This window comes from Ooceraea biroi, chromosome 11 (genome assembly GCF_003672135.1).
Source record: "Ooceraea biroi isolate clonal line C1 chromosome 11, Obir_v5.4, whole genome shotgun sequence".
NCBI classification, from domain to species: Eukaryota; Metazoa; Arthropoda; class Insecta; order Hymenoptera; family Formicidae; genus Ooceraea; species Ooceraea biroi.
In genome coordinates, this window is record NC_039516.1 from 10,447,745 (window position 1) to 10,470,650 (window position 22,906).

The 22,906-nt window shown below is 42.9% G+C and overlaps 1 protein-coding gene across 1 annotated transcript in view; it reads right to left on the reverse strand.

The window, feature by feature from the left end:
• Positions 1-22,906, reverse strand: part of LOC105285302 (collagen alpha-1(IV) chain) — a 56,819-nt gene that overhangs the window by 18,412 nt on the left and 15,501 nt on the right. The window contains exon 2 of the mRNA XM_026973776.1: positions 12,346-12,531. Coding sequence (XP_026829577.1) covers positions 12,346-12,531 — 186 coding nt within the window. The remainder of the gene's footprint in view (positions 1-12,345; positions 12,532-22,906) is intronic.

Here is a 22,906-nt window from a genome sequence, read left to right on the forward strand (position 1 = left end):
TAGGTAAAATAATATGACGAATATCAAAATAATATAATATAATACGGTTAAAATAAATAACATTTAGCTGCGAAAACACCAGGTGCATCGGTCCATGATATTTTCATTTTCAGCGAAAAATCCGATTTAGTTACAAAACATTGCTTAACATGAATGATTATCGATGACTTTTAATGCGTTCGATTTTAGCGATATTCTTATTTTTATAAGGATTCATCAGAATTAAAGTCAAACATCGATCACAAAAAATTAACGTATTCTTGTATGAGCATTTTTATATTAAATGTATAATGATGGAAGAGAATTTATATGCATTAAAAATTAATACAAAGTTTTGCGTTACGCGAAGATCCATGCGAATGTTTTGGCAGGATTCAGACGCAAAAAGCTTTGTTTTAATACTTAATTTTAATTAATAAAAAAAATATTAATACTTAATTCAGAGTTTGAATTTTGCTAAGGGGTGGGCATGGACTTTCCGGCCAATCAAATATAATGTGACCTAAGCAAGTGGAGCAAATGAAAAAGCGCGACTCGATGTTTATGCTACGCAGTACGAAATCTTTCCGATGGAGAACGGCGACGCTTATCACGCGTACGTCTACGGACGAATGCGTGCTGTACACGCGTAAGTTGCGTACGAAACGGGCGCTTTATCGTTTAACCCCTTGCGTAAGATGCGAGAAACGTGTCCGATCATAAACATTATAACAGCCTGGATCGGCAATTATGGCGGTGCCGACTTTTTGTCGTGTCAAAAGCCACACGCGGATGTGCGCGCGTGCTTCGCGCATCGCGTGGAGAACACAACGAGCTGCAACAATATGTGACGACGATAAAACGCTCAAACCGACGGCGTGACAATGCGTTCCCGCGTTACTTTGTGACGGCTGAATAATTAGCAATAAATTTATAAATCGAGTAAACAACTGAGCGGCTGCGAGGGAGTTGTTCCTCTCTCTTTCTCTCTCCGTTTCATCTCACGCTGCAATAATTCCATGAGATGAGAGATATATCTTTCATTCATGATATATTCGTAAGTTGATATGTCCGAGGGGACAGGGGGCACGGAGGATATCCGAGAAGCGAACGTTCACGCGGCGGGAGGTGGCGGCCATCCCATTTATGGGCATGTCTGATACAAAATTGACACAGGATGCCTTTTAAAGGCAGGTATTGATTGGATAGCTGCGTCTCTGTGGCGCAAACGAACGGGGGAAACCCGTGCGAGACACGCTCGAATCGAACATTGTCGCTGGTAAATGGGATGCAACGGTTATGGGACGTCGATGGTCTCTCTCTCTCTCTTTCTCTCGTAATGAAGAAGGAAGTTTTGACATACTTTCGTGAAATTGACAGCGGGTTGTCATCGGCGTCCTGGCTATATAATAAAAATTCCAGGAATGCAGCTTCAATGCGCTTTTGTTTGTCGCTAGACTAGCACGGGACTACAAGAACACGTCGTGCTGTAGAGAAGCTTAAGCACAACGTTGGATTGTAATTTTCAAAGTTTGTCACTTTGTTCAGGAAATATTTCATTAATATCGCAATACATCATTATTTACATAAATTATATAGTTATTTATAGACTTTTATATTAAACCGTCATACTGTAACATTGATCATAGTCAAACATTGGATTAATTTTCAATTAGTTTTCTACGCTAAGCATAGCATTGCTCGAATTATCTCACAAATGCATTAGGAAGTAATTGTTCTCATTTTATTAACGTGATAAAATAGTGATAAAAGCACATTTTACGAAAATTTTGATCCGAGAATTAAGTTACCGTGAACGGACAATCTCGATTAAATTTCGAACGATAAAACTGCCGAGCACCGTAAAGTTGGAGGATGCGAAAGAAGAGCCGGCGGGGGAAAAGGGGAGAAGATGGATTCCATCACGGGAGAAGTTGCACGTGCTACGGTACACCGCAGAATTTTCGAGGAGGAAGGATAGAGCCCAAGAGCGGATATCTGGATATGAGATCACATGGACATCCGGTTTCGAGAATGAGCCGAGCGACTTGTCAATGGGAAGTGCGTTATCAGCGCGCGCGTGGTGCCTCATCCTCTCCTCAACTTCCAGCTTTTGTCTCGCTTGATCTCCGATGGTTTCGTCAGGGCGACCTGATTTTTTAACGAATATGACGGTCCCGGAAAGTAGGTCGCGAAGATTAAATTAGGGTCTGTCTTAAGAGAACGCAGAAGGAGAAGAGAGAGAGAGGAGACGAATGTGGCGTCGTATCTTCATTGATCGAAGGTACACCAAGAGACCGCATCTGATTCTGATTCAACCTTAATAGGGATTTTCCGCGGAGAAAATTGTATCAGCTTGTTCACGGCCACTGGACTGAGATTTTGTAGAACGAGAAATTTAATGCGAAGAAAAGACATATGTTTAAAAAAAGCTTACGAGATACGTTAAATAAACTGTTGCAAGCGAACGTGTACAGTCTTTTCGAAAAACGTTTCAGATGAATCTTTTAGAAGGGAAATCGATTTTACATTTACACCGGGAGGCTTGAAGACGTCATCGTCTCTGCTCTCCGTTGATTTTGCAGACCACAATTTGCGTGGAGACCTACAAATCACTCCTCGTTTCGCGAAGCGTAAGATGGTGGAGTTCGGTGCGACGTTCACCCGATGACGGACCGGAAACGCGTTTCACCCCCGCATTTCGCGATATCAAGGAACGGCAAGGAACGCGTAGGACTGCAGCGCGTGTATCCGTTTTGTGGCTGTTATCAGTGGCATGCGTCCCTTATCGGGTATGTGAAATGCAACGCGATCCACAATGGATCGAGTGCGAATCGACTGGCAGATGTCGATTGTCAGTGCATCATCATCCTTGCGATTTTTCGGGGATACTTGAGGACATTAAACTTTTTGCATTTTAAATATATCACTTATTCATTTTGATTGTTCCGTTCCTTCCGCAAATTGATATTATATTATAATTTTTTACATTGCATATTACAAGATTTCTCGTCGTTTGAAAAAGTTTCGCGATGAAAAGCTACAAGAAACGAATTTTGAAACATACTTCTACAGGGTGTCCCGGGTTTTAACCGACAAACTGCGGGAGCATATTCTACTAGTGGAAATAAGAAAAAATTCTTATATCGAGTTTGCTTAGAAATGCTTTATTACAAAGTTATAAACCAATATTGAAAAGAAATATCAGATAAGTAACAACGGATTTTTTCACAAAAATAAAAATTATCTACGCAATGATTTAGTGACGCATTTCAAAATGTTGTCCTTGCACATCGATACAAGCTAGACATCGACGTAGTACAGAATTTGTTACAGTACGACATTCCTGAAAATTTTGTTGCATCTCAGTAACTGAATTAGTAATTCGTTGCTTTAAATCTATCTGGTACTCTCCTGTTGGGAAATCTACGTTGGTACTCTCGTACGGCAGCTCGTGCATTTCCGTCACAGAATCCGTACACGAAATGAATATCAGTGTATTCCTCATTTGAAAACACTTTTGGCATTCTGATAGTAATTGCTAGTGAACATGAATACACATAACATAAACATCTTCGACCTTCCAAATTCTACACTATGTTCCGTTGTTACTTATCTCATATTTCTTTTCAATATTTGTTTATAACTTTGTAATAAAGCATTTCTAAGCAAACTCGATATAAGAAATTTTTCTTATTTCCACTAGTAGAATATGCTCCCGCAGTTTGTCGGTTAAAACCCGGGACACCCTGTATAATTGTTACTTATCATAAATGTGACCAAAACTAGAAACGTTTGAAATAATTAAATAAGAAATTTCGTAAAGCGATTGTTGAAAATCTGTTTTCTCGTACAATCTCAAATAGAGAGAGTACGAACTTTGCGAAACTGTCGTTTGAAAACAGCAAAGTGATAAAGTCTCCTACTACATCAAAAGTTCATTGCGAAACAACTTCATACGCATACAATACGTTCCATGTAACATTAAAATCCGTATCTGCGACTAACAAACCGCGTTAACTCACGATGAAGAACATTTACCGCGTTTGTCGCAACGTGTGTATCAATAAATCTCTGTAAAAAAAATTGCCTAAACTATTTCCCGGCCAGTATTTCTCTGGGGTGTTCACCGTGTGTTCCCGATCAAGTGGTGAATCGAGTTTCTCGGCGGCAAATTGTTACACTATCGAGCGTTGCTTCCAGCATGGTGTCAAGGGACGACGCGTCAATTTAACACGTAGTTTCGGTATCGGCAGTGGAGTATAGTTCACAACGTGGTTCATGAGAGTGTCGGCGTCAAGCGGACGGAGACCGAGACTGAGACTGAGAGAGAGAGAGAAAGAGAGAGAGGGAGATTTCTTTATCGGCGCTTAGATACCCTACTTTTCTGGACGCAGCGAAACACAACAGGGGCTGCACGCGCACTGTTCCCCATGTCTTCTCTTTCATCGCGTGGGCGTACCCTCCTCCACCCCTGTTTTTCTCTTCCTCCCGGTCGATCCCTTTGCCAAAGATTTTCTTTGCTCTTTCATCTGTCCTGATTCCCCGTCCTCCCGACTCCTCCTCATCCCTTTGCTGAGGTCGCCCGTTTTAATTAGAACGGTGCCGCATCGCTTGTTTTAACGGGCGGTGAAATTTTCCCGAGGACGGTTTTAGACAACGGGGAATGTGAAAATGAAAGTGTGGCATGCGTGCGCGGGCGCACGCTCTAAATTTGCCACCATCGAGCTCTAAAAGCCCCGCGGGCGCTCTTGATGGGACTCGGTCACGCGATCATTGTGTGCCGCTCTCCGGTGTTTTAACAATCTGTCCACTCAGCCCTGGAACGTAGGATCAACGTCCCCTTTAATTTTCCGGTACGCGTTCGCCACAGCGAGCCCACCCTCAGGTAAGCACCGTTATCGCGCGTTTCCCTCTTCCGATCGATTTTGCATGTTGCAACCCTCACGCAAAGGGCACCCAGACTATGCTTTTGAAAGAGTCCGACGACCAAACGAAACGCGGGGTATTCGGAGGGAATATAATCGCCAATTATCTTATTATCGATTCCCTGTGATTAAAGTTCTCCGCTACCAGCGTTGTTATCGGAAAGTCGTAAGCCGTGCTGGCGGAAAGCCACGACGCCGACGTCCCGAAACTTGTCACTCGCCGCGATAAAACCGGAAAAAAAGAGAAGCTCGCTCGATCAATTTTCATGCCGCGAAAGTTCACGTTTTAGTAATTCTGTCTAACATTTCCCACACCCTTGTAGTCGATAAAAATGTCAGGGTAGAAAAGTATCACGTTAGCAGCAACACGTTGGCTGATTGATACTGACGAGGGCGCCCAGAATCCAATCGCGAGTATTACTCGGATCAGGATGAGACCCGTCGCTACCGAAGGATCGGCCAGGTCGCTCCTCTTACGTTGAGACAATCCGATCTCGTCGTGGCCGAGGCAGAAGGCCGACTTTAGCGTCAATTTGTGTCAATCCCGGACAACGAGACGACGGATGACGGAGACGGTTCGAGTGGAGAAGGCTGCGCGCACTCGCTTATCCGCGCACTCGCTCACACGTGGGTATCTCGCGCGTAATATCTGGGTAATCGTTACGTAGATAGGGATCAATGCCAGACCGAGCGAGGAACTAGCGAGATGCCAGCAATTTATCATTAACCGCCCACGCGGCCAGTGCGAATCGTTAACCCGAAGCGGCAGAAAATTGTGCCACCATTCTCTCTCTCTCTCTCTTGGCCAGGCATACGCGGTAATTCCGGAGCAGCAGTGTGCGGTGCACCGCGCGCTGGAAAGTCGGGACCATCGTCACCCTCGGCGCTGCCCAGAAAGGACCATGACGTCAGTACAGCCCGCCGTTTTACGAGTGACACCGTATAAGCCGCCGCGGCGAGAGAGCAGCCGATGGACCCCTCGTCGTAAATTCTGCGGTCGACGTTAAACTTGCCGGCACCGGCGATGCTAGGTGATGCTCGCGCGGCTTTCGAGCGAGCGAGCTTGATATTCGGTAAAATTAGTCGGTCGTACTGTGATAAAAAAAAGAATCTCATGGATTCGGGAATTTCGGCGTATTTGTTTTGACAAAAATTGCTCGCCACGCAAGGAATGTCGATGCTGCGATCCGAAACGTGTAAATTAATGGGATTTATTGGATTTACGCGAGCCAGAGAGAAGAACGCAAGTGCACTTGGTAGTCGCAAGTGTGCTTGGGGTCTAATGAGAAGTTTTGCAGAATAGCAGAGGAATAGTCAGATCCGGAGACCGATCACGCGATATGCCATGCCGAGTTTCAGGAAGAGTCCGTCCGCTCGACGAATGATCCGCTTGCCTCCGCTGGACTGAAAAGGGTCATGACGTCAATCCGCGTCTGTTCGCCTCGGGCTGACACTGTGTAAACTGACCAGCAGGAAAGTACCAGCGTTACGCGCTCGTAAAATTAGTCGTTTCCCCTGCGAATCGAATAAACTTGTGCCCAAACGGGTTTTGCGAACTCGTCCGATTACGCAACATATACGAGGACGACGAAGCGTGTTAATTTGCCGCAGAGCGTCGATTTAATAATTTAATTCGTCGATTGATGTTAATATCGAGCGAGAGGACTCCGATGAACTATTTGAGAAAAGATTGATTTTTTCGAAATTTTTGAGGAAACTCGCAAACGCGGATTCGTCAGCGGAAGCGAATCCTCTTTGCGCTGTTTTGTAATCCTTTCCCTCATCAGTTTCCATTATGACGCAGCTTTAACTTGTTAGGTTTGCCAAGTTTGGAATGGAGACACAATCGCTCGAAGAAACTCTCGTCCGAAGCCCTCCCCCGATTGCACGTACGATCTCTCGAACTGCAATCCCCTTAAACCTTAAACCGGGGATTCCCTCTAATCCCCGACTCCGTCAATGTCCTCCTCCTCGCCCTGCGACAAAGTGGCTTAAGACGAGGAGTGGATTCCGCTCAACGACGACGACGACGACGGCGACGTTGGAGGCATTAAAAATCTCGGTAGGTCCGATAAATTCAAAAGACGTCGGGGGAGGAACGAAAAAGAGAGAACGCGCGGATCTTCCTTTTTATTCTTTTTTTTTTTAATCCGCGAAGATCTCGTAAATCAACTCGACAGCGGCGAGTCGCGACTGCAGGTGAGCGATATACAGGGAAAAGAAGAAAAAGAAAAAGAGAAAGAGATCTTATATAGTATAACACATGCGAATGCACTCTTCTCCAGAAAGCCGGTTCAGAAAGGGCCGTGACGTCACCTTCCTTTCCAGAGGAGGACGAGAGGCAACGCCTGGAGATGTAATCCGCGCGTACGCTCTCGCGTACATGCGCGCAGAGGCGCGAGAAGAGACTGTGGCGGAAGACGACCGTTCTTGCGGCACGGGGATGAGGACGAAAGGGCTGAACACGTTCTCGAATCGATGGGATGGCCGTTTATTGCGGAACGCGACATAACGCGCGAATTCGTCACGGCTTCGCGCCGTTTCTTAAGCGGCTACTCGCATCGACCGCTTGCTCGGCTCCTCGCTTCCTTTCTCTGAGACTCCTCGTCGTCTCTCTTAACCGATCGCTATTGCTGATTGCTATTCTGTCTGCGAACTGATTTTTATTTGAGTGGATCAAAAACGCGATATAAAAGCGATGTTTTGTCTTAAATAAGCTTCTGATTTAATTTAAGAATTTAAAAATCGATCCCATGTTCTCCATGGAACTTCGTGGTTCAAATCATACTCGGAATTGGTGTAAAGTTCCCCTTGACATTAATTTTCGCATACGTGCTTCCCTTGAAACTTTGTACGTTTTTGCGAGGAATGCTAATTACGGCCCGGCGACTAAAGACGCGGGACGCTAGCGGGACGCATCGCGGTCGCGCGATCGATATGACATAATTAACGAGCGATGCACGCCGCAAATGAAATACGTGCGACACGTTGCACCGTTGTAATTGGCGAATTGTGGTACACATGGCATCACGACAGGTCCGCGATAACGAGCGGAATTTTGATTCTTGCGTAACGAGTTTACACAACCGAGGGGGCGCTTCCTGTTTGCTACAATGGAGAGACTTTTCTGGACGAAAAGCAGATTGTTTGATGTACCAGAGAGGTGACAAGCCTCTTCCGGCTATTGACGTTATTTCTTTCAGTTCCAGTTGGATCGTACGCCCACGATGGCAAATAAATCACGTTGGAGGATCTAGCGGTTCCTCAAGATATCTTGTTTAGTCAAATTTTCGGACGATTAGGAAAGAGTCTCTCAAGAAAATAAATATAAAACCGACTTGTAAAATGGGACATTGTTCAAAGGCGAAAACCAGTTTTTATCCATCACACTTTTTACCTCTAGTAACAGAATAATGCAACGTTCAAGGTAATGTAAATAATATTGGTTTGACAAGCATATAAATTTTTAACATGGCATAATGATGTCTAATCAAAAATAAAAATTAAGATTCTTTAAAGTAAGTTCACTTGAAATTAAGTACAAAATAAAGTTTGATATTCGCACGTGTTTCTTAAGTTTAGCTCGCGAAGAGTGTCTTTTAATTTTATTTTTAGCTAGATTGACGTCTGTTACATATTTCAGAAATTGACTCCAGAACTTAAAAGAAACCTGCTCTTCTCAAAGCAATTTATTTGATCTCGGAGTATCTTATTCAGCGTGTCTGTTACGACAACATCAAGGATAATCGATAACATCAAGGGAGTGGATAACGTACATAATTATAATGTATAGAAAATATGCATGCGCGCGTGTCATAATTGTGTAATCGTCACATAAAGGATTGAATTCAACGTTTCAATTACGGAGATTGACGCTGTCCTATTTCGCAGTCTACACGCGAATGAATAATTTGCGCCCTCGCGCGATTAATAAGCACAGAGATGTATCATTGCGGCCACGTGCACCAATACTCGCGGTCTTCGTCTTTACGCACACACAGCTGCGTTTTATTTATCCGCGGCATTTCGGTAATCGCTGGATTGATGTATATGCCACGCGACGAGATGATAATAATACGTTTCCGGGTTTGTGATTCGATTTTATTATCCTAATGAGACACTGTAATTTTTACGATGATTTCTTGAAAATAGTCGATTATGCGTTCAATTATCTCACAATTTGACAATGTTTTTTGGGAGTCGATTCATCTCCAAATCAATTTCAAGTAAAAAATTCTTCCATCAGATTCATCAGCTTAAATCCGCCTGCTTATTCTTTTGCTATTCTCTGATGATAAATTGACCAGTGGTTGACAGCGGATCGAGCTCGAATGAAAAGTACGTTCGCACAGAATTTTATACAATTTATCACAGAACATACAATGATACCCACTAGATTTTTTGGAATTTAGAGTACCGCGTAAACATGATCGTGGACGACTACGTGGCGTCTTCGGGCAGATGCCCAGTTCTTCACCTTGCATCATCGTGTCGCACGTGGTGTCGCGCATCGCCTTTGCTTCAAGAGACGAATTGCGAAATTGCGGATTCGAGCGATTTTATTATACTTTATGCAACATCGATCTCTCTCTCTCTCTCTCTCTCTCTCTTGGTAGTGCGGGCGGGTGTCGTGGGTGTCCGTAATTTTTCCCCTCGCCCGTGCTCGCAATCCTCTCCTTCGCGAGTGCCTCCCCCGCATTTGGAAATGTTCTGTTTCTGGCCAGTGATGCGGCACGAAGCAGCACTCTTTCGTCTTTCCCATTTCTGCTTTTTTCTTTCCCCGTTTCTTTTCTTCTCACAGAGTTCCCCGTGTGTGTGTGTTGAGCGGCGAACATCGCCATCCTCGAGATGGAGAACCAGGAATGCGACGAAACACGAGTTGCCTGCCGTTCTCATCAGCGTTTTTCAATCCACGACCGCCCTCGGCGACCCAATTATGCAGACTTTATTCCTGTTCTTTTTTTCTCATCTTTAATAGCCGCGCGCGCGCACTTTCAGAGGCGTTCATCATTGCTGTTTGTAAATTACGATTTAAGTACTTCAGCATTTGTGATGTTCGGATAGAATAATAAATGGTCGCTGAGCGCAACGGTGATACAAGCCGTTTTAAAAAGACACGGAGTAAAGTTTGTGGGAGTAATACGAGATCTGCCTGCTTTAATACAAACATCATGCTATCGATTTTTCGAGAGAGACACGTACAATTTTACATTCACTTGAAAAATAAATACGCACAGAATTTGACATTGAGTTAGACTTCATATTCGTATATTACGAATTCATATAATTTTCATCCCATCTAAATTCACGAGAGTTTTCGTAATGAATAAGGACTTGATTAATGAAAAAGCTAATGCGCTTCACTGACAGCATGACGGGAATGCCTGATAATTTCAACCAAGAAGCAGGGAAGGGCTTTTATAATCAGGAATTAATAATACTGGTGTCAAAATTAATGGTAGTGTCGGTTTCATAATTTTATAATAATAATCCGCTACATTCTTAATGCTGGAGTTACGTAGTAAAGCAGTAACCGTTCAGAAATCACATATCAAGTGTCATTAAAGCAAATTTAATACGATGGCGAACGATTGTTATAATTAATAAAGAGATTGCTATAATTAACATTTATGTTTGAAATTACGATGGCTCTTATATATTAAACTTTTATTAATTCTCAATTAGCGAAATAAAATTCTGGGTCCATAATCAGTTAGATAACAGTTTCTCAGCATATGTATTATAACTGTTATCGTTGCACTCTCCATATACCACTGCTAGCAGACCATTGTTGAAACGAGATTTTTTTGCAAAAACACACGACAGCATTTATTTGCTAAACTGGCTATTACTTTATTAAAACCAGTGACGATGGTTATTGCGTGCGCAAACAAACTCGCATTACGTCGCGAACTTTAATTAAAACGTGAGGCACAGCCGTGTGTGAAGGAACTAATTACCGTTGTAATTGGTTTAGCCAGCTATCACATGTGGATATATGCCAAACGTATGAACAGAATTATTACGCTGGAAGAACATACGCGCGGCGAAAGAAAAAATAATCGTTACGCGAATTAATTAATAAACACATTCGCCGTTTAAACATCGTCAAATGCTAAATTTCTTTTTCAACGATTAAAACGTGTGATTGCAATAGATCAGGAGCTTGCAAAAGAGCTGTGTAAGCGGATGTTTACATCTTTTAGAAAAGATTTGCGCAACGGTTTACTTAAAACTTCTAATATGGACATGAAATGGACTTTACATATATATGTCAACATTCTCAGCAAACAGTTTCAAGTAAAACGGAAATCTCAATATAACTATTAACCAAATGAAATTTAATTTTTCTTCCACTTTTCATCATTGATGACGGTCATATAGCGTTGCATAATTAGTGCATCTCATTATTACCAGATATTATCACCAAATTATGTCGTACCGTATGGAGGCGAAATTTATATGACTGACAAGTAACACTACCCAAGTGTCACACGCCGATTTTGATAAGCTTTGAATATGTTGTTATCTAGGTCAAAATATGAGATACATATTTTTTTATATCGGCCCGTTTGCCATTAAGGGGGTGAAACACCCTCTGAAAAAATCGGGTTTTATATTTCTTAGCGAATACCGTCGAAACAATAAAACATATAAGAAAAGTTTCAAGTAAAAGTTTTATGGATTCTAATGTACTTTATAACAGTGCAATCAGATTTTTCGAAATTCCTTTCCCCTCCACAATTTTTGAAAATTGTAAAATTTATCTTTCAGCAAAACTTCAAGCATATTTAATGACAATTCAACCATATATGATAAGGATATTCTGAAAACGCATTTTTCAAAAATAAGCTAAAAGTACCTCTATATCGCTACATACGCGCCCCGTCCGTATTCGTATTTAATACGCTAGTTACTCCTGGCAACAGTTTTTTCGCACAGAGATAACAATGAAGTCGGGGGATTACTTTTAATTAACAAAATAAGTCAGGTTCTCGCCCTCTGCCGGACCAGAAATGGTCAACGTAGAGCTGACAAGAAAATTTTACTTTTTTATTTTTTTCAATATTTCTAAATTTGTTTGTTTTTTTCTCTATAATTGCATATATACTAACATTTCTTATAAATCTGATTGCACTGTTATAAAGTACATTAGAATCCATAAAACTTTTACTTGAAACTTTTCTTATATGTTTTATTGTTTCGACGGTATTCGCTAAGAAATATAAAACCCGATTTTTTTCAAGAGGGTGTTTCACCCCTTAATGGCAAAACGGGCCGATATAAAAAATATGTATCTCATATTTTGACCTAGACAACAACATATTCAAAGCTTATCAAAATTGGCGTGTGACACTTGGGTAGTGTTACTTGTGAGTTTATATGAGAGAAAAAATATATATCAAGAAACTAAATGATGTAGGAATGATTTACTTACTCGGTAGCCCTTCTCTCCAGTAGCCCCTGGCTCTCCACCCGCTCCCTTCTCGCCCTTGGGCCCGGGCGGTCCATCCGGTCCGATATCACCTGGGAGTCCCTCCGTTCCTTGACTTCCCGGTATTCCAGGTAAACCCGGCTCCCCTTTGACTCCGGTACAATTGCATTTGTATGAATCTTTGCAGATCTGAAACATATTGAACGTATTCGTTTAAATAATCAGTAATTCTTGAAAAATTCTTGTAGTTTATACTACGTAAAATATTCTTTCATTAATTTCAATAAATACATAAATTGAGTTTTTCGTAAATGTTTTTCATGGAATTCATCGTCAGCAATTTAGCTTGCAAATCGTGATCGAACAAATTAATTTTGTAACAGGAGGACATGAGTTGATAAGAGATGACACGAGAACAAATTTCAAGAACTGCGATTCCAGGAATTGCTCCGATTCCGAGAAATTTTTTGCAATTCCAAGAATTGTTTTTCAATCATTTTTACCGTTGTTATTCCAAGTGCTTTTGTTATTCAAGAATATCGTCACAAATCTAGGATGTGCTGCAGGAATCGTTACAAGAGCGCACTAATTGAAACCAGTGGCGTAAGCTTGTAATCGAAGTATATAAACAAATATATACATAAATGTTAAAATTACTTTTTACAAATTTTTATACTTTTTTATCTTCTTTGTAATTTAAGCGTGGATATCGTAATTTAAGTTTGGTTTGCAACTTCTGCATTTTGGAATGGGCAAATATTTTCCGTTCGGTTTTCAAACCTTGCAAGAAAGTTATATGTCTAGTTGTTGAAAAACGAAATGATTTTTGAAAGAACAATATTATTCTCTTTAAGTAAAAAATAATTCCAAAAAATAAATCGCACCGGACTACGATTTAAAAATACTTTCATGATATAACTCGGTTCATTCTTCTGCTTTTTCGGGATTTTATTAACCGTTTGATTATTTTCAGATTCCTCGATCGCATTGATTCATGATCTTACAGATTCAGCGCCAATGGAAGAAAAACGACTACGCTAGTGCGTTATGAAGGCCGTGCTCTATTTGAATAACGTGGAAGAGGACGAAAACGGAATTGTGCTTCCACACATTTGCCTTGTAGATGAAAGTTTTACTTGTGTCAACGACGTACTCGAGGACCGAGCAGGCTTTCGAGGAACCTTCGCAACACCGCGTGCCCGATCTCGGGTATGGTACTAACGTTCCATCTCTCCCTTGTCCCTTTCCTCGCTTCGCTTATCCGTCATCTCCCCGTGCACGTGCCTCATTTTTGTTCTGCAGCTCATGACGTCTTATCGTTTGTCTCGGGATACGACACACCGCGAGAGGCAGCGAGCAATTTTTTTATAAGGGCTCGAGCATCATCTGACGAGTGAAGGATTGGAGAACGATGTCTAAAGATGTCTCATTTTCGCGACAAATATAAATTTCATGTTGAAAAATCATCCTGATCCTTTCGAAATAAAGTACGAAATAAAATAAAAAATATGACACGCATACGAGTTTTCATAAATAACGTAGACATTTTTAGGTCATTTTGAATTAATAAATTGTAAAATCTTTTTACTCTAGAAGATGAAATCTAGAAAATTGTTCTAGAAAATGGAAGAAATGAATGGAATATGAATAGAAAGCGAAACAATCATTAGATGAAATATATTAAAACGAAGCGCAGCAACAATCGTTCGAGACTGATTTCTACGAGAAGTTTGCGGCGCGATACGATAAACCGGATTCGACGAGACTTTTTAAGCTTAAAGCTCGGTCGCATCTCAAGGCTATTGTTGCTTACGCGATGATATAACCGGCTGCATAATCTCAATGTCGCCATTACTATACTGCGAAGGATGACGTCGCGCTACTTAAATATGGAAAAGAAGATCTGAGAGAATACGATTTTATGTATCAAGTCTGATCTCTGCGGATTTCAAGGGAAGAAAGGAATTTTAAGAGACGGGAGGATTGAATATTTTTGCTGAATTACGCGGAAAAACTATCGAATTGTCTACAATCGCATCCTCGCCTCTCTGCTTGACTAGCGAGGCCGCGATTTTAGATTCACGCATGCCTTGTGCTGTAATGTTCAACAATGCGCCGTCAGCGTATAATTCGTGCAATTAACTTAAATAAGCGGGATCACTTAACGCGGTTCCTCTCGGCGAATCTCGGTGGATGCGCGCGCGTGCAAGATGATCCCGCGTGTCTCTTCTTCTTCTTCTCCTTCTTCTACTTCTCCCGGACTCGTCGGCTTTATCTCCTTTCTTTTTTCTCGTCTCGGAGAAAAGAAACGCGTTTCTTGCCCGGCGAAATAATACAAAAAGCAGACGCAACCGAGAGAATATATTGCGCCGGATTTCTTCGACAGAGACCCTTTTGACCAAACAATCTGATTTAATTAGCGTAAAAGAAAGAAAATGAAAAGAGCACCGATCCACATGCTTTTTCTTTCAAGTGTGGCCAATATTTTTATGAATATATGACAAAGTGGCGACCGGTATCTCGAGACGCGTGCATTCGATCGGTCGACCTCGCCGAGCGCAGCGATATCCTACCAAATATGTAACAAGGCGGCGACGTCTCTCCCCATCGTTTCCACGCATCGGCAACATGACGTAACCAGCATCAGCCAGCCACGCTGAGGAATCGCGCAGCTACGCCGTGACATAATTCCGCGATTACGCGGACCCGCAAGAGAGCGATCCGCCGGGAATTATGCCTCGTTTGCGCGTCGCGACACGCTCCACCGAGGAGGCAGGCGTCTTCCTCCTCCTCGCGAAGACGCCCTGATTTCGCGGGACAGCTACATGCATCTCATTCAAGAGTCTTCTCTCTCTTTCTTCTCTCTTTCTCTTAGACGTCTGCATCTGAGATCATTCTCTCTCTCTCTCTTTCTCTCGCGCAGGATCATGAAGAGTACCGTTAGAGTTACCACTGTGGACTCTTGTGGATTCTCGTTCGTGGACCTTTCATTTTCTACGACAAATTTCAAGTCGACTACCGTTTCGAGGATGGATTCCAGTGAGATCTCCGCTGACGAACGATTTAAGGTGTCCCATTCCGTGCGTGTTTCAGGCATTCTTGCTCGCAATGACTTGATGGATTATTGGAGGTGATTAGACAGCCGAGAGCGGAGTCGAGATAACGCAAGTTTCGACCGGATTATCGTCAAATCGCAGATTGCTTGGTGTCAGAGCTAGGGTCAAGGCTTGCTCCGATATTCCTCCTTCTTATTAGCGCAAAAGCCTTTTGTATCAGCCTTTTGTATCCTGTCTTCCTTGGCAACTGTCCATTCTCGTGCAGGACTTTGCCTTATGTAAGATCTGGAAAGATAGTCGAGACTGACAGGTCGTATAGAGGATCGGAAGGAAAACAAGTTGATCACAACAGTAGGAGTATTGGCCGTACAGCCTAAGACCTAGGCGTGTGAACGAGGGATCCCGGAGAGTTCGAGTTCAAATCTAAGGCAGTTTCCTAGTTATTTTTCGCCTCTTACAATTCAGAAGTGGGATAAAATCCGCTACCCCTCGAAGACAGTTGAGATTCATCCGCTACCCCTCGGAGAGGAGGGAGTTGAGAAGCAGCTGGCCGGTAGTGAAGCCTGAACATGGAGATCGGGACGGACTCAGAGGAGTGAACCAACATGGAGATTGGGACGGACTCAGAGGGGTGAACCAACATGGAGATTGGGAAGGACTCAGAGAGGAGTGAACCAACATGGAGGTTGGGAGGGACTCAGAAGAGTGAACCAAAAATGGATGTTGGGAGGGACTCAAGTGGAGTGAATCGACGATTTGGAGACATTCGGGGACGAATGTAATGTCAGGCTGGCCGAGCTGTAAGATCTGGAAAGATAGTCGAGACTGACAGGTCGTATAGAGGATCGGAAGGAAAACAAGTTGATCACAACAGTAGGAGTATTGGCCGTACAGCCTAAGACCTAGGCGTGTGAACGAGGGATCCCGGAGAGTTCGAGTTCAAATCTAAGGCAGTCTCCTAGTTATTTTTCGCCTCTTACAATTCAGAAGTGGGATAAAATCCGCTACCCCTCGAAGACAGTTGAGATTCATCCGCTACCCCTCGGAGAGGAGGGAGTTGAGAAGCAGCTGGCCGGTAGTGAAGCCTGAACATGGAGGTCGGGACGGACTCAGAGGGGTGAACCAACATGGAGATTGGGAAGGACTCAGAGAGGAGTGAACCAACATGGAGGTTGGGAGGGACTCAGAAGAGTGAACCAAAAATGGATGTTGGGAGGGACTCAAGTGGAGTGAATCGACGATTTGGAGACATTCGGGGACGAATGTAATGTCAGGCTGGCCGAGCTGTAAGATTTGGAAAGATAGTCGAGACTGACAGGTCGTATAGAGGATCGGAATGAAAACAAGTTGATCACAACAGTAGGAGTATTGGCCGTACAGCCTAAGACCTAGGCGTGTGAACCAGGGATCCCGGAGAGTTCGAGTTCAAATCTAAGGCAGTCTCCTAGTTATTTTTCGCCTCTTACACTTATCCGCGTTATCGACTTGATCGACTGGCACGCCGATAGCTCGGCGCGGATCTAAGACCGCGATCTGATGATTCGTTTAGGAATTGCTGGACGCACAAATATAATAACGTGGGTCCGCAACGCGGGTTCTTCGGACTTCTGGCATCTGCTTTTGCTTAGGCAAACCCGGCTGGCTGGCAATCGCCGCGCTCAGAGGATCGGCGTAGAGCGTGCACGCCGCGTGTTGCAAGCACATCGCCGCGGCGATGTGTACACGTGCTCGAAAGAGTTAAGTGCGGCCGTTTTCGTTGAATAGCGGACGTTTACGCGAGCCGGCCGCTCCAAATATTTAGGCGCGCAGCGAGCGCGAGGTTCGTGAACCCCGATTCCAAATTTACACCATTACGATACGCGTTCTCCAGTTACATCGCCGCTCGATCCTACATGCGCGCCCGCAATCCAGACCTCAGAATCGTTTTCTTCTCTTCATCTGATAGATATTATCTTGGAAGTGGGCGAAACGTCAGATAATTCCTCTACGAGTCGTACACAGTGGGGGAATTTTCTTGGGGGAGTTTCTTTCCTCCTCGCTTTCCGTAGAATAAATAAAAATGACAGCATCAAGATTGATCGATGCATCAATGTAGAGCTTCCTTTTTGGTGTTGTCGCGTGTATCGTATCAATAATCGTTTCTCGAAATGACGACAAGAGTTGCCTTTGAGTCAACGCGGTAAAACGGGATTCTTATGGCGCGCCGCGACCAGGAAGTGCTATAAAGCCGTCTGCGTTCAGGAGTATTCGCGTGGAGTACGTGCGCACTGATACCATTCTCGATTAGTCGTGGACCGCCACCAGCGAGACCAATGCGACAGCATCGTGGTTGTGCCACGGAGTGCCACGATAACGATAATGCACACCTTCGAATCCCCGTTTCGCCGCAGAATGGTCGGGTGCTCGCTAACCGGCTCGGGTTCCGCAGGATCAACAGGTGTACTCGAGCAGGACGAGTAAGCAGTTTTCAGGAAAGGCGCGTCGCCAGCGTCTCTCCCGCAGCAATCTTTGCAAGTGGCGACTGCAACCGACCTGTTAATACCTCATTAACGAGCAAACTTTTCAGAGGGGAAAGAAATGGGATAAGAATCTTATCAAACAATCCTATCAAGACAGATAGGATTTGCACGATAAAATTATCCCAAGATTTCCCAAATCGGTGATATTTTGACAAGGCTGGATCGCATTTGACGGTTATTTCAATTTGACGTGGGTCGTGTATGATAGACTAGCTATTGGGTTGTTCGGAAAGTAATTTCGTTTTTCGCAAAGAGATGTCGTTAGTCGCGTTCCTCGATACTTAATCTTACTCTAAGCGGCAACTTCGTTTTATATTTTGACAACTGACATTTCAGACGTCATTTAGTATCTTATTGTGTTGCGATCTGTCAAGTAATTTTTTTTGGCATCACATCAAACATGGAAAATCAAAGTGAGCATTTTCGTAATATTTTGCTTTTTTACTACCGAAAGGGTAAAAATACAGTGCAAGCGAGAAAAAAATTGTGTGCCGTGTACGGAGAAGATGTATTGAGTGAACGTCAGTGTCAGAATTGGTTTTCGAAATTTCGTACTGGAAATTTCGATTTGAAAGATGCACCACGTTCAGGTCGGCCAATTAAAGCTGATGACGAGAAAATAAAGGCTCTGGTGGATGCAAACCGTCGCATAACAACACGCGAAAGTGCTGAAAAGTTAAATTTATCGAATTCGACTGTTTACGATCATTTGAAACGCCTTGGATTCGTTTCAAAGCTCGATATTTGGGTTCCACACAATTTAAAGGAAATTGACTTGATTCGACGCATTACCATCTGCGATTCATTGTTGAAACGTGAAGAAAATGAACCATTTTTGAAGCGAATCATAACTGGAGATGAAAAATAGATTGTTTACAACAATGTTAAGCGAAAACGATCATGGTCCAGGCAAGATGAACCTGCTCGATCGACATCCAAGGCAGATATTAATCAAAAGAAGATCATACTTTCTGTATGGTGGGATTGGAAGGGAATCGTATTTTTCGAGCTACTACCAAGCAACCAGACGATTGATTCGAAAGTGTATTGTCGTCAGCTGGATGAATTGGATGCTGCCATCAAGCAGAAGCGACCAGAATTGGCGAATAGGAAAGGTGTCGTATTCCATCACGACAATGCCAGACCACACACAAGTTTGGTCACTCGCCAGAAGCTTTTACAGCTTGGATAGGATGTGCTACCACACCCACCATACTCTCCTGATCTAGCACCATCCGATTACCATTTGTTCCGGTCTCTACAAAATTCTTTGAACAATGTAAACTTCGATTCAAATGAAGGCATCAAAAATCACTTGCTTCAATGTTTTGTCAATAAGGAAAAGGACTTCTATGAGCGTGGAATCTTAAAGTTGCCGGAAAGATGGCGAAAGGTAGTGGAACAAAATGGCCAATACATCACTGAATAAAATTTATTTTAAATATGAAAAAACCGCCTTTCAGTTTTCCTTGAAAAAACGAAATAACTTTCCGAACAACCCAATATTTTGGAAATTGAGGGAGACACGAGCACGAGGGCGCTGAATTGCACGTGTCATTTTATCGCACGGGAATGAATTTTTCTCGGCGAGGACACGTCGCGCTTGTCGTTGATTTATTGGTCGAGTCGGAAAGTGTCGTGTGTTCGTGTACCCGTGACGTTCGTACGAAGATCGATATAATTAAAACGAAATGCAAGATAAAATCGTGGCCCGGACGTTAAATTACGGTCGCGTTTAACCGCGTAATACTTTGGCGGGACGAATCGATATAGCGATCTCGCCCGGTCGCTTTTAAGCAACCCGTCTGCGCTCGCCTCGGCTTCGACCGGTTCGCTCTGCGACGCGATATTCTCGTGGCGATCCTCGATGCAATGCCGAACTTTCTCGCCCAATTGCACCGTATATTAATCATATATTCATGCGACTTAATATGCTCTCTCGTCGATTTTCCATGGCGCCCTTATTACTTCGCGCTATTACCAAGAGAGAGCTGCGAGACTTACGATTTAATTTAGGAAGAAAGAAAGAGAGAAAGAGAGAGAGAGAGAGAGAGGGAGAGCTAGAGGAAGCGCTCGCAGAAAAATTCTTAACGTATCTAATTAATTTTACGTATCGATCAAAGTTTAATCTATTTTATTTTAATTACTCTAATTAATTTTAATTATCACACAATACGTTGTACATATTATAAAACATGATACGCAATTTTTTAATTATTGATGACATTGCTGCGAGTACATATGCGCGTGTGTAGGTTCTGTATGTAGGTCAGATTTTTACATTGCCGATCCATCCATATCGAGTAATTATATCAGTGACTTATTGCATGTGCAAGTAAATGACTCAATAAACAAATTACAAAACCTTGGAAATCTTGTAAAATTTTTCTTTGCATCCTACCGTTATCATTAGCCTTTGAAGGCAACAAACAAGTTGAGTGTCATAGATCTTTAGGATCTATCTCTCTCTTCCTCTATCTCTCTTTCTCTCTCCCTTATATCTGCGAATCTGCAGTTTCTTGCTCGTTTTTTTCGTATCAATGAATGTCACTTCATCGATGATATCAAGATTGGATCAGAAGGTGGACGATCGGCTCGTCGACTCGTCGTGCGATGGCGAGACAAGGATCGACATGAGGGGTCCTGCACGAGGGGGGGCCACAAGGCGACTCCACGGAATCTGCATAACGTGCAGTAATATTAAGCGTCCCCCTCAGCTCGGCTCGACCGGATGACGTCGACGTCTGCAAGGAAGATACGTGCATCGCGACGTCTTTCTCACCGTTTCGAGCCGCTCCTTCTCTCCTCGTGTCTCCTTTCTCTCTCTGTCTTTTTCTCTCTTTTTCTCTCCAGGTTGTACTCTCTCCTCTCGTGTCCTCTCCGGTCCAGCGCATTTTTTCTCCTCGCATCGATCTCCGCCGTCTTTCTGGCTGGCCTGGTCTTTCACTTCTTTTTTTTTTCTCTCTCTCTCTTTCTTTCTCTCTTCTCTCGTCGTGTGGAGTAAAGGCTGTCGCGCGCAAAAATATTTAAGGACTTAAGACGACGTCGCTCGAAAATCAATTCACGTATGTACCGCAGCGTTATTAAGTTCGCGTGCTCCTTTTAGCTGCACACTTTTTCACATTCTCTGTGCTTAAAATGGAATTTGGAGAGAGACGAGAACGCGAGGAAAAAAACAGCAAACTAAAAAAAGAGGAAACACGAGCATTGTGCAAATAAAGAATCTCCAACCTGCATTTTATATTTAATGAAGGAAAATATTTTTAAGCAAACACAGAAACAGAAAAAGAGAAAAAAAGAGAAGAAAAAGAGAGACAGAATAATTAGCGAAAAAGTATTATAGGAACAATTGAAAGTCGATATCTCAATTAAAAGTCGATATCAGAAAATCAGGATTAACAACATGTTAAATGAATTTTACTGGAAATTACTGCGAACCTGGAGCAGGCCCATTTGTATTTAATTAAACAAAATTTTCAGACTGCCCGAGTATCTCACCGAACTTACAGTAATACCAGTAAGACCTGGACGTCGCGGTGGAGATATCTTCTCGCGCGATTATTTCTGTATCAGATTTTCTCGCTTTAATGCCGGATGTTCCAGAAGGGTCATCGAAACATACCTCACGGACTTAGGTCAGCTTATGGCCGTAATCATGCGTCTCGTTCGCCGAAGTGCCAGTGCGGCCGGCGCAAGTATTGACCCCCATAAAGGACTCACCGTGTCGCTGTATGTGTGAATGTGTGTGAATGTGTGTGAGTGCATGGGCGCCCGCAATAAGGGACTTAATCGACGCCGTTAAGCGATCGCGAGAATTGCGTGCTCTGATATCAACGGTATTACCGATGTGGTACCGCGCTTAATCGAATAAGAAATCACCTCGCAGCGTTGTTCGCTCGGATTGGCAATAATAGAACACGCGGAAGTAATGGAAAAACGATTGCAACTGCACAGAAAAAATCTGTTGAAAATACATTTTTTAAAATAACGTTCGACTTGCTTCGAAAATAGAAGGCTGTAATAAAAATTTGGAACAACGTACGAAATAACAAAAATATTAGCTATTTCATTCGAGATAACGATAATAAAAGTTTAAGATTCAAGATGACATGTTGCCTGAATAAAAAATAATTGGGTATTAATTAAAAGTTGCTCTCTAATGAACTTCTTGTCTCACTCGTGCGTATTCGCCGCATCGTACGGCTCAACAAAGACGTTTGCAACGTCATCAGACGAGAAAGAAATTCTTGTGGACGCCCCTGCGTCAATCCTTTTGCGATGAAACGAGATGAATCGGAGATTCTCTGCGGCATCCTTGAAGGATCGATCGAAGATCCCTGCGAATATCGGGAATTCGTGGTTCAGCCGCTGGCGCTGATCTTGCTATCGATGTTATCTTGCACGGTTCTTGAAAAGATATAAGGATCCGCTCGAAGGATTCCGGGTGTTTTGAGGTTTTGCGGAATCTCTGATTAAACTAAGCTGTAAACTGTAATTTCGTTTGTTTCAATGTTCGCAGTAGATTTGGGAAAAATATACTTCACAGCAATTTTCTGCAAAGCATCATTACAATCGTTCACCGTTACATCTCAGAATTCTGGCCATTTTGTATGATAATGCCAAGAAGATTCAGAAGAATCATTTTCTGCGACAATTTACGATGTATTATATTGGGTCATTAAGTATGAAACTTTACAAATAGAACATAAACTTTTGCATTTTTTGGCACATGGACATGATTTATTTTCAATCGAAGTATGCGCCCATGTTATCTACACACTTCTGCCATTTTAGTGGTAGTTGGTCTATGCCTCTACTATAGAAGCCAGGAGTACGGGAATCGATGAAGTCGCGGAAGGCTGTTTCGACTGCCTGTTGAGAATTGAAGAATTTTCCCACCAACAAGTTGTCCAAATTCCGGAAGAAGTGATAGTCGGTAGGCGATAGATCTGGTGAATATGGTGGATGACGGAGAGTTTCCAATTCCAA